We start from the raw sequence: 13,096 nt of genomic DNA, 5'->3' as shown, positions 1-13,096 counted from the left end.
TCGTGCTCGCTTCGTCAGCACATATACTAAAATTGGAATGATATAGAGAAGATTAGCATGGCCCCTGCATAAGGATGACACGCAAATTCGTGAAGCGTTCCATATTTTTGGGCAGGGAGAAAAGTGCAACAATGAATGAATGGAATTCCGAAATCTCTGCAGGTGTTTATTGAAATTAAAAAAAAAACTGAAAAAAACAACAGAAGAAAAAAAAAGAAAAAGAATGTGAAAGATCATTACTAAGACAGAAAGGGAAGGAAAGACCGAGTTATGGATAATCATGAGAGACTCTGAATATTGCAGTAGAGCACCGAGAATCAAAGCAAAGGGAACGAATCATAAAACTAAGGAGCTGAACAGAAGATTTCAGAGGGCAGCTTGAGAAGAGAAAGTATTAATAATGAAATGTGCAAAGAGCTGGAGTCAGAAAATCAAAAGGGACGAACTCGCTTGGCATTTCTTAAGCTGAAGGAACTGAAGAAGAAATTGAAACCTTGAGTTGCAGTGCTTAAGGATGCTATAAACAGAATATTGAATGGTCCAGGAAGCATCAAAAGAAGATGGAAGGAGTACACAAAGTTACGGTGCTTAAAATAATTTGTTGATGCAGAAATAATTTATGTTCTAAAGGCAATGGTGATAAAAGACGCAATAATTTGTTGATGCAGAAATAATTTATGTTCTAAAGGCAATGGTGATAAAAGACGCAGTTCAAATTGCTCTGAAGGAACTGGCAAAAAACAAGGCCCTAGGCATTCATAGTATGCCAATTGACATATTTCAATAATCAAATGTAATCCTGGAAGTGCTCACCAGGGTGTGTAAGAAATCTAGAGGACAACCACTTGATTGACTGGAAGAGATCCTCATTTATTCCCATTCCAAAAATAGATCATCTGACACTATGGAAGTTATCAAAAGATATCACTAATATCACATGCAAGCACAATCCTGCTCAAGATCATCCAAAAACAACTGGAACAACAGTACATCAGCAGAGAACTACCATAAATACAAGCTGGTTTTAGAAGATGCTGTGGTATTTGGGGCATCATTGCCATTGTCAGATGGATCTTAGCTAAAAGTAGCAATTACCAGAGGAATGTCTGTGTTTCATTGACTATGCAAAGCAAAGGCATTTGACTGTGTGGATCACAATAAATTGTGGCTAATCTTGAGAAGAATGAGGATTTCAGAAAACTTGTTTGTGCTCATATTAAACCTCTACGTGGTCCAGGAAGAAGAAAAGAGCAAGGAAACATTGTGTGGTTAAAAATCAGGAAAGGAGTATTCAAGGATGAGTCCTGTCTCCACACTTTTCAATATGTATGTGGAACAAATAATTTGAGAGGCTGTACTTTATAAGAAAAAATGTGGCATCAGGATTAGAGGAAGACTTGTAAACAACCTGGTTATGCAAATAACATAGCCTTGCTAAACTGATGAAGGCCTGAAGCATTTGCTGCAGAGGGTCATGGATTGTAGTCTGCCAAATATTTTGAAGTTTAACAGTAAGAAAATTAAGATTCTAATCACTGGGCCAATTGGCAGCATTATGATAGATGGAGAAGGGATTGACATTATTAACAATTTCAAGTTTCTCAGGTCCAGAATCAATACTCTTGACACCACCAGTCAGGAAATAAAAAGATGAATTGCATTAGGAAAATCTACTTTCAGGAACCTCTCCACAGTGCTGAAGAGCAAAGATGTCAGTCTCGAGACTGAGATGTACCTTATCTAGGTGCATCTTTACAGTTAACTTGCCATGAATCAGAAAATTGGATAGTAACCAAAGATGACAGAAGAGTTGATGCTGTTGTGGTGCTGGAGAAGAATATTGAACGTACTGTGGACTGCCAAGAGAACTGACAAGTCTGGCCTGGAGAGGGTGAAACCAAAATGCTCCTTGGAGTCAAGAATTTCGAACCTCTGTCTCATATACTTTGGGCATGTTGTCAGAAGAGACCAGCCCTTGAAGAAGAATATTATACTTGGAATGTTGGAGGGACAATACAGGAAAGAAAGATCTCAGATGAGATGAATTGATACAATAATTGGGGTAAAGAGGTTAGGTGTGTCAGAGGCAGTGAGATTGGCTCAGGATAGAGATTTCAGAGCTGTTGTGCATACTGTAGCTATTAGAGTAGCAATCTACTTGATTGCACAAAGCAACAGTAACAAACTTGTCCAACCATCACATTTCCAACTTTTTAATCACCCAAATTTTGTTAGGTCCCATTGACTCAGAGTGAGCCCATGTCGGACAGAGTAGAACTGCCCTAAACAGTTTTCTAGGTTGTAATATCTATGGGAGCAGATTAAAGGTCTTTTTCTTGAGGCATATTTTGTCATGTTTAAAACAACAATGCCTTTTTGTTTGACAACTAGCATTTAATTTGTTCCACTAAATCCCATTTCAATACATAAACATTTTAATTAAAATATTAGACATTTGTTACAGTATAGCCATGAATATAACATTAGATATTCATTATCAAATGGAATGATTCATTATATATCCAGTATGGGAAAATGAAAATGTCTTTAATAATTTTTAGATATTCTTTTCTCAGTACTGGTGTCAGAAATGACTCAGAGCTGACCTACTATTGGTTTTCTAGGGCCATAAATGAAACAGAAGGGGATTGCCTGTCTTTCTTCTCTGGAGCCACTAGTAGATTTGACCTACCAGAAAGGCCTGACATTTTGGTTAACAGAGATTTCCGATAGACTAGACCACCTTTAAGCTAGAAGAAACAGAAAGAAACAAGAATTGAAGGATCTATATTTAAAATTATTTTTTTTAAAAAACTGAAACTAATACTGAAGTTGAAAAATTTGTAGTTGCATAAAGAACCTTTTGAATGTAATTTGAAATTTAAAGCAAAGGATTTATGACTAACATTATGTTGCCTATAGTATTCCAAATATCTTTTTATATATACTTCAACCATTTATGTTAACCAAACTATCTCTTAAAAAACCAGGCTTTGAACTGATTTAGTCATAGTTGATAAAGGTAAGCCAGAACAAAACCAAATTTTCCAAATTCGGATGATCCTAACAATAACTGTAACAGGGAAAATTTATGGGCCAAAGCATTACAAATTAGTGCCTAAAAGGCACTTGATGCATTAAATTAGATTATTATTTACAGCAATGTGGAGAGTGACACATAGTTCAAAGGGGTGTGGTCAGCCACCCTCTTTGAATGAAGCATCACTCATCTTCAATTTTACTGAAAATATGAGACAAGAAATTTAATTGCTTTGTAATATACATGCTTCCCGTGTGTTCTAAGTTCTAATAGGACTTTAATCCCATTTCACTTACTGATCCAGTTCACCCAAATTTGAAGAGTTTTGTCTTGTTACAGTTTTATTTCCTTAGCTATGAAATAACTTGGAAGACCTTGTTTTGAGCCTGAAGAAAACATAATCTAAACAAAACTGTTGCCTTTTTGTTAGGCAATATAGATATTTAATACATATGTATTAGACCCTTCATATTTGTGGAGCTAAGGTACTAGGAGAACTGGAAGCATGGAAACAGTTCTGTCCTGAGACAGTTTATCAGTAAATGGGTAATTCTAGTTCAGAAATGTTACCATGGAATAGAATAGAATTCTTTAAGATGAAGGAGGACAAAGATCAAAAGGATGTACGAATTAAATAGGCAGACAAGAAATTAAGGTATACCACATAGAAGAAAAACATCATATGGAATAGGGAAATTGAAATATACTCTATTATGACAGGAGTGAATTATTTGAAGTGAGGATTAATTAGACTGAGAGGAAGCTAGGGCTATGTGGTTGGAATTTGGTTTTATATAGAGTATACTGTGTGGTTGGGAAAGGATAAGACTAGAAATGGGAGATAAATTAGAAGGCTGTTATAACAGAGAAGAGGCAATAATCCACTAGCTTAATATTGGAGGACAGAAGTGGATGGACTCAAGATTGCTACTTCCTGTTATGTGCTGTTGCGTCAGAACCAACTCATAGCCAAACTTCCAGCAAGTTTTCAGAGACTGTAAATTGCATAGTATGAGATTGTCCATCTTTTTTTCCCCACGGATGAGCTATTTAGAAGATAAAAATCTACAGAAGTCAGTGAGTGATTATTGAAGCGAGTAAGGATGAGTCAAGAAAGTAATCTTCAAATGTGAACAGTGATAATGCTAAGTCAGAGAACCTTGGAGAAGTGAAGGAAGAGACAAAGAAGGAGGTGGTAAAGGCAGTTTTGAATGCAGTTTTATGTGCTGAGGGATATTTGAATAGAGATGGCCTCAGAATAGTGATTTGAGAGGCTTCTGCTTATTGAAGAGATGTGCTCTGGCTTTCTCTGAAGTGTTTAGTCAGTTCATTTTCTAAAGGTTAGGTAGTTTGTATATGGCTAAATTTCTTTTTTTCTCTACTTAACCTATCTTGTTTTTATTTCATTGAGGGAAAATTTTGCCACTAGATAATGAGGGGACATAAAACAAAGGAACCATCTGGATTCTGTTAAAGTTTTCATTTTTAAGGAAATAACTTTTGAGGTAATGTGTATTTCCATGACATCCAGTTTCTGGCATCGGAGTATAATACACTGAATGGTATCCATTTTGTAATTAACAGGAATGCCAGTATCTCAAGCTTTGATTTTTTTTTTTAATGGCAAACAATATCAAGAATACAACCATCCAAGAGATGTGACCCATTAGATAAGCTAAAGCCCAGGGTACCTCATCGGAACAGCTACTACTGCAGTGAAAGATTTCAGCAAAGCCCGTGAGAAGGCTTTCAAAGACTGTTTCTGTACCATCACTAGAATCAGCTACTCTTAATATGGAAGCACCTGCACCAATAAAATTAGTGCAGCATTGTCTCTTGATTGTGTGGACCTGAAACTCCCTTTGAATTAGCTGAAGAGACGCCATTCAGGGCATGTTAAATACTGTTGAGCCCTTTCTAGTCAGTTCTAGCTTCTGGTCAAGGTGACACAAACAGAAATTGGTCTTTATGAAATTCTGGAACTAATTTCGATCAAAGCAAAAGTGAAAGTGACTTTGGCACATGCAAACATTCTGCATCCTTATGGGAGTTATAGCTGAAGGACTTGGGTGACAGACAGGTAGCCTGGGCCTGTCTTCCACTTTCTTCCCCAGTGGTGGCAGAAGTAGGAGGAGTGGGGCCCAGGTGGGGTACCAGAAGTCTTTTAGAAGTAGAAAGCATAAATATTACTTACACTGTAAATAATTTGTTTGGTTAATATTCATGACTGTCTTATAAAATACTATATGCTAATGGAATGGCCAAATGGTAGTTTTAATAACAACACACTTTATCATTTTGTCACTATACCTTACTTTTTTAAGTTACTTACTTTTGCTATCATTGTTTGCCATTTAAAAAAAATTATATGATAGGTAGCCTTACTGGAGACATTATAGGGATATCAGCATTTCCATAGATGATCACTGATTTTTTGTTACTGTTTGGAGCATTTGTCAGATGTTAGTTTGGACATGTTGTTAGGAGGTGCTGTTCCTTGGAGAAGGGCATGATGCTGGGAAGGGTGGAGAGTTGATGAAGGAGAAGACCCTCAACCAGGTGGATTGACACGGTGACAGCTGCAACAGTTCTTGTGTGTCAGGAAGTATGAGGATGGTGCAGGATAGAGCAGTGTTTGTTAGAGTCACTGTGAGTCGTACTCAACTTGACATCACCTAACAAGAAGTAAGATATCATTAGGTCTTTCAGTTTTTCTTGTTCATGATAATTTTCTTTTCCCCCTCAGAGTTAAAGTAAAATCAGAATCTCAAGACCCCACGTCTTCATGGAGATCACTTATTCCAGTCATAAAGGTCAATGTGAGCACAGTAAGTGAATTCTGTGACAATTAACATTTAATGGATTAATAACATAGAACTTTTATTTTAAGAATTTATTTTTGCAAATGTAATTTTGACTTTGAAAAAGAGTAATTTTGGGGAGTTATTTTGTTATTCTTGTTCCTGTTTCCATAATGTGTGAAAGAACTATTTTAACACCCAATACTATTTTAGCACAGATCTACTAAACAGTCAAGCTATTTATTCACAGGTGTTTAAATTTTTTAAACACTGGGCTAAATTGATGAGTAAAATAATTTGAATAGCATATAATGCTAAAGTAGAATAATTTAGTTAGTACTTGGATTTTTTTTTTAAAGATCAAGTAAGGGAAAGAAATATGGCCAGAACAACATGGTATACTACTCCTTTTGTTTATTTATTTTTTAATCAAGATTTTATTGTAAGTTTATGAAGAACTTGGATTTCCATTCATTCATTGTTGCACATTCATTGTTACACAGTCTCCCCCACAGACCATTTTACTATCCAGCTTTTATTCTGGGCTCTTGTCACACCAATAATACCTAATCATATATTCCTTTTATACAGTTCTCTCCCTTTTATTTTTTTAGGGACGTTTGGCATTTGGGAATCATTACCAACCTCAAACTCTATGTATCAACTTTGATGATGCTTTCTTAACTTACACTACAAAACCACCTTCAAGTCATCTTGACCAATTCATGCATATTGTGAAAGGAAAACTTGAAAATGTTCGAGTCATGCTTGTTCCTAGCCCAAGATATGTTGGTCTTCAAAATGATGAGTAAGAAAATCTCGTTTAAAAAATTACTTTTTTAAAGATATAAGATAGATTAACAATTAAAATTGTTAGCATCCATTCTATTTCTTTGCCAAAAAAAGTTGAATAATATTATTGAGCTCTCTGGCCAGCAAAAAGAGGAAGACCATCAATGAGAGGGACTGATGTAGTGGGTACAGCAGTGAACTCAAATCTTTCAAAGAGTGTGAGAGTGGGGCAGGTCTGGCAGTATTTCATTCAGCTGTATGTAAGGTTGCTTTGAACTGGAATTGACAGCACTTTAACAACATTTTCCATTAAGTACGACTTTATAGGCTAAATAGCTATACTGTCAGTTAACACACTATAGTTTAAAATGTGTGTTTTTTTTTTCTGGCATAATTATAATTTTCCTATCTGTATCTCTTCTTATTAATTGTACTTTAGAAAATTATTTTAGGTAATTAAGTCTGGCTTTAGCCTTAGCTTTCCAGATTTGTTTTCCCTCCCACTGAATTAATATCTTACGTTTATGGTTCATTTATGAGCGATGCACACTAAACTCATACATATGTGGTGAGATGCTTTCCTACAATTGGAGTGAGACCCTGTAGGAGAGCAACAAATCATAACTCCCATCTGATTGAACCCACACAGGGATAGATGACCTCTTACAGTATTGACATTATTCTCATCGTGTCTTTTTTAATGAAGGAGAGTAAATGATGGAATTGGTGTATTTTAATTCTCTGATGAGTGTCCATTATAATGTTTTAGCTTTTGTCTTTGTGTATAGGCAATATGAAGCCTTAAGGACTTCTAGGAAGTAGGAGTAGTCTTACAGTCTTAGCATTTGTTGGTTTGGTAGTAAAGCCTCCAGAGATTGGCTAGAATGAGAGAGAATTTTTCTTTCTTTTTTTTTTTTTTTTTCCTTCTTTAGAATTTTTCTACTTTCGTACACTGGTGGCTGAGTTTACCTGAGCACACTTTACAGATTCAGAAACTTAGCATCTTCAGGGCTGTGGCCTATGCACATAATTATTTATGGGTAAAAGTTATTACATTAAATATATTTTTGTTTTATAAAACTAACTAAGAGAGGATTTTAAAACTGTCCTCCTAGTATAAATTTGTGTAGAGGGATTGAAAATTTTATTTTATATTCTTTAAAGTAAGCATAGAAAGTAACACATAAAACTAAGGATAACCTTTGCGATACAGAATTTAGAAGACTGCTTAATTTGCATATGGTATAGCTCTGGGGGCCTAGTCCCTCCAAAGTTGTACTGTTAACACAAAGGTGATGCCTCAGAGGGGGCTCGAATCCACTAATGACTCTTTCAGGGGAAGACTCTGATTTTCCGCCTATGAGATTGTAGCTTTGGAAACCCACTAGAAGGTCACCTTGGTAGTGATGAATTTGACTTTTTAAATATTGTGCTTATGAGTGTCCTGATGGTGTAGTACGTTACAAATTATGCTGCGGTGTGGAACGTAGCAGTGTGAATCCACAAGCAGCTCGGTCGGAGAAAGATAGGAAAGCTCCTACCTTAAGGATTTACAGCCTCAGAAACCTGATAGACAGTTGTAGGAGTTGGAATCTATTTTATGACAGTGGATTTGGTTTTCATTCTGGTATTATATATTATTGCCTCTACTATATAAGAATTAACTTTATTTTTATATGGAACAAGTTATTTAAGCTTATGACAAAGACACAAGTTACTAAATCAAAGTAGATAAAGGTTAGTAGTTTTATAGGGAGTTATTTGAAGGTATGGAAACATTCGTTCCAAAGTTTTAGTTCAAGATATTTTGCTTTGTTTTAAGTTAACCAATTAAATATTCTTGGAAACAGGTGTTATAAAGATAAAAATTAAACATAAAAAATTAAACTCACTTTTTCCTTATTTAATACTTCTGAATTGGAAACAGGCATTATAAAAATTAAAACTTAAACTCATTTTTTTCTTAACACTGAATTAATTTATTATATAGGTACGTGAAATACTTTGTACTAAGGTTTTTAACTGTTGTAAATGCAGACCTTGGTTTTTCTGTTCCATTCTTATTCCTTTTTAAACTTTGTTTTAAGTAGATTTTTCTTATTCAAAACAAAATGAAAAATAAAAACAATTTTTTAATTTACTCTCTTGAACTAATTTAATAGGAAAAGCATTTTTAGTACTATTTTATTTATATTCAGTTATACACAATTATGAAGCAGTTTATTGTGTTGTAAAAGATATTTTCCTCTTTTCAAGTTACTATGGTAGGATTTTTTCCCCACTGTATCCTTTTTTTTTACATTGGTTTGCTTACGTTCCCATACAATGTGTTTCTCACTATTCTTCATTTACATTGTGTTTCAGACAGTCATTCTCATTTATTATGTTTTATAAAATTAATCACCTTTGGACCTTACCAGTCATTACCCTGTCTTTTCACCTGGATCCTTCCTATTTACTTTCCTCTCTCCCTCCTCCCACCAAAGTGTGTATTCCTGTGGTTTCACCCCTACCTATCTTCACCTCTCCACTCCTTCCTCTCCCCTTGAGTTCCCATACATGTTTTAATAGTTATCCTTTTATTTTTATAATAATGGTCTTATGCAGTATTTGTACTTATTAGACTACATTATTTCACTCAGCATACTGCTCTGCAGCCTCTCCCAAGTTACATATTGTTTCCTGAAATCGTTAACTCCTGCATGCTGCATAGTATTCCATTTTGTTGTAGTTGAGCATTTGGGCTATTTCCACGTTCTTGCAACTGTGAATAATACGGCTATGAACATTGGTGTCCAAACTTTCATTTGTATCTCAATTCTTATTTCCTTGGGGAATATTCCCGGTAGTGAAGTAGCTGGGATAGATGATTTTCTGTGTTTAACTTTTGAGGAAATGCCGATCTGTCTTCACACAAAGAAATGCTCAAAATCACTGGCAAGAAGAGAGATGCAAATCAAAACCACGATGAGATACTATCTCACCCCAGTAGTAGTAGCAAAGTTTAGTAGGGCAGCAAGCAATATATGTTGGAGAGGATGTCGAGAGGTGGGAACTTTTATATACTGTTGGTGGGATTGTAAAATGGTGTCAAGTCTAAATTACATTTGGCTTTTCCTCAAAAAGGTGAACATATGATAGGATTTTAAATATTTTTCATTTGTACTTTGATCTGTTAATATAATTAACTAGGATAATGAACATTTTTATATTCTATAGTTACGTTTAGTTATGTTCAGTTTACTCCTTTCTCCTTTTTATATAGGCCACCAAGATTAATGGGAGAAGGTTTTGTTGTGATGCAATCAAATGATGTTGACATCTACTACTACATGGATGAACCAGGTGGTATTACGTCTTGAGGTGTATTTCATAGCTGCAATTCTGATGATTCTTTGAAATACTGATGTACAAGAATAACTTAAATCTATTTACATAGTATACTAAAAAGGATCAGTAAATGGTAAATGTGGATATAAGAAGACCTGCTTTACAAATACCTGTATTGTATCTTGAAAGTTAAATAAAACTTTTAGTATTTCCAGACTAAAATAAAATCTTTCCTTTAAGTTCTCACTTCACAAAAGTGCTTAAAAATAGAAAATACCAGTGATTATGAGTGAAAACCTTTAGAAAATGTGATTAAAGTTAATTAACTTAGGGGCAAGTATGTGCACACACATACACACAACAATGTTGGATTTGAGACTTTTAAAAGTTTAAAAAGTAAAATCCAGCTAGTTATAATACATACTTCATAGGTGGTTTAAATATCATCATAGTATCTATACTTTGGGTCTTTAGCCCATTTCCTGCCGCTCCCCCTTCTGATTTATGCTCAGGAGAGGAGGACTCTCGCATTATATTTTTATAAATATAACACTGTGTGGATTATGCATTTTTTAAGCTGTTCAAAATCAGTAGTTCCCAAGCTGTCAAGTGTGAATTCCTAGGGATTGCTTGAAATTCTTAGGGAATTTGTGGATCCAAACTATTGTCTCAAAAAACCTAGTGTACTATTTGTACTTTTTCATCTTGTTGACATTTGTTCTAATATTGCAAAAGGAATCATAGTTAGAAATTACGGTTTTAACTCAAAAAAGAGTAATTCCAAACCATATTTGTAGCTATTGGTACTTTTCATTGCTGCACACTCACACTAAAGCAAACGGAGAAGCCAATTTTACTTAAAATGCCCTTTATTAAACACTAAAAATTGTTAACATATCAAATTTTTGTCCTTGAATTTTCATGATAGTATTCAGGGAAAGAAAATGAAAAGACATGTAAATCATATATTATATCAGATATGCTGGTATCCCAAGGAAAAATAATTATATGATTTTGATATAAGCTGAACTTTTTGTTTTATTCATATAACACTGTTTTTGTTTGAAACTGTGGTTTTGAAATTTCAAGTAGAAATTGAAATTTTGGAAAATGCGTATCAGCCACTATGAACTTACCAGGTTCCTGATAATTAACTAATTTTCTGATGTTATCACTGGTGATTACTAGCAAATATGATAAAAATACTTTATAATAAAATATATCAAAATTTGAAATAACCTGCGTAACTGTGAACCAGTATTCTCCAGCTGCCCAGTGGAGGATATTATAAAATTATGCATGGGTGAAAAAAATAAATTCAAAATGAGAGAGAGATCAGTACATTTTAATGTAACAAGAGTATTAAAAGTTCATTGATACTATTTTGGAATTCACATTGTGCTTGATCTTTAACTTGTCGTATTTTTATATAATATGAAAGCTTTCAAAATTATCATGGGGGAAAAATGATAAAAATAAGCCCCCAAACCAAACTCATTTTTGTAGTCAATTCTGTCTTGTAGTGATTCTGTAGGACAGAGAGGAACTGTCCTGTCGGGTGTCTAAGGCTGAGAGTCTTTGTGGAAGCATTATTCTTCCCTGGAGCAGCTACGTGGGTTTGAATTGCTCACGTTTAGTTTGCTAAGAGCACTTTAACCACGCTATTCCTACTTTGAATACAGCCAAATTTTCACTGAACATGTCAACAATAGATTGACTACAGATGCAGATAAAGAGAATCTACCCTTTTTCTGTTAAACTTGACATTAAAGAGATTTGTCAAAATACATAACAATGTAAAACTTTTCACTAAAGTTTGTTTTTTGTATTTTAGAAAATAAGGTTGTTTTTCATTGAAGATATATCAACATGTATTTGATTTATTTTTATTTTTATTTTAAGGCATAACAATATATTACGGAAACTCTTGAATTTTACTTTTCAATATTAAAAAAATTGATAAATGTAATGTATATAAACAAAAGCTCTTTGGACTCCTTGACCACTTTCAGCAGTGTAAAGTGTTCTTAAGACTAAAGAGTGTGAGAAAACTTTCAGTAGTCATTTTGAATAATTGTTTTTATATGATATGTTCTGCAATATAGGACTTGTTCCAGAAGAAATAGAAGAAAATATTGAAGAAGAAATGAGCAGTGAGGATTGTAAATTACAAGACTTGCCACCATGTTGGGGACTGGATATAGTTTGTGGTAAAGGAACAGATTTCAACTATGGACCATGGGCTGATAGGCAGAGGTACTTGAGCAAATTATGGTTTTAAGGAGATCTTTCATATGTATTGAGATAAAGTTATTTTTACTTAAAACTAGTTTGCTCTTTTTATAAAATCTGATATTATGACAAGGTAAAATTGTCACTAAATATTTTGATACCAATAACTTGCTTATAGAAATATTCAAAGAAGTAATTTGCAAACTCGCTAAGATGTTAAATCAAATGAGTAGTATATTTATTGATTTGTCTTGTATTTAGACAATAGTGGTTTATTTATTCTAATATAAAGGACCCTTGATGAGATGGATTGATTCATTTACTGGGGTACTGGGGTCGGTGTGTCTGAGATGGTGAGATTGGCACAGGATGGGGCAGAGTTTAGGGCTGTTGTACATAGGGTAGCTATGAGTCGCAGGCGACTCGACGGCACATAACAACAACAACAACAACAACAACAACAACAACAACAATATAAAGGGGCTCTGGTGGCATAATCTGTAAGGAGTAACCCTGCTAAACCAAAGGCCACACCTCCTCAGCAGATCTTATTTACCAACAGCTCATTGGGATAAAGATGAGCAATCTCCTGCTGTGTGATTTCTAGCCTTTGCATCCTGCTAGAGGGTCAGCTATAACTTGGTTCAGAAGGCAGTGAACTCAACTTTGAAGTTTTGAAAATATAAGCCTAAAGGAACTCGGCTGTATAGTGTGTTACATGTTGCACTTTTAACCAAAAGGTCTGTGGTTTGAATCCACCAGCTGCTCCCTAGAACAAAGATGGGTAGTCCCTTTCTATACGGATTCAGATAGCCTTGGAAACCCATTGGAGGTAGCTAAGAGTAGGAACTGACCAAGTAGTAGTGGAGTTGGTTTTAATATATGCCTAAAAAGTCCTAAC

The 13,096-nt window shown here is 34.6% G+C and overlaps 1 protein-coding gene across 1 annotated transcript in view; it reads left to right on the top strand.

The window, feature by feature from the left end:
- Positions 1-13,096, top strand: part of KIAA1109 (KIAA1109 ortholog) — a 249,312-nt gene that overhangs the window by 33,839 nt on the left and 202,377 nt on the right. The window contains exons 6-9 of the mRNA XM_006881048.1: positions 5,787-5,868; positions 6,456-6,649; positions 9,899-9,978; positions 12,069-12,219. Of these exons, the coding sequence (XP_006881110.1) occupies positions 5,787-5,868; positions 6,456-6,649; positions 9,899-9,978; positions 12,069-12,219 (507 nt within the window). The remainder of the gene's footprint in view (positions 1-5,786; positions 5,869-6,455; positions 6,650-9,898; positions 9,979-12,068; positions 12,220-13,096) is intronic.

Source organism: Elephantulus edwardii, unplaced genomic scaffold (assembly GCF_000299155.1).
Source record: "Elephantulus edwardii isolate Elephantulus edwardi_28Jun2011 unplaced genomic scaffold, EleEdw1.0 scaffold00012, whole genome shotgun sequence".
Lineage (NCBI taxonomy): Eukaryota > Metazoa > Chordata > Mammalia > Macroscelidea > Macroscelididae > Elephantulus > Elephantulus edwardii.
This window is presented reverse-complemented; position numbering and strand designations above follow the sequence as displayed.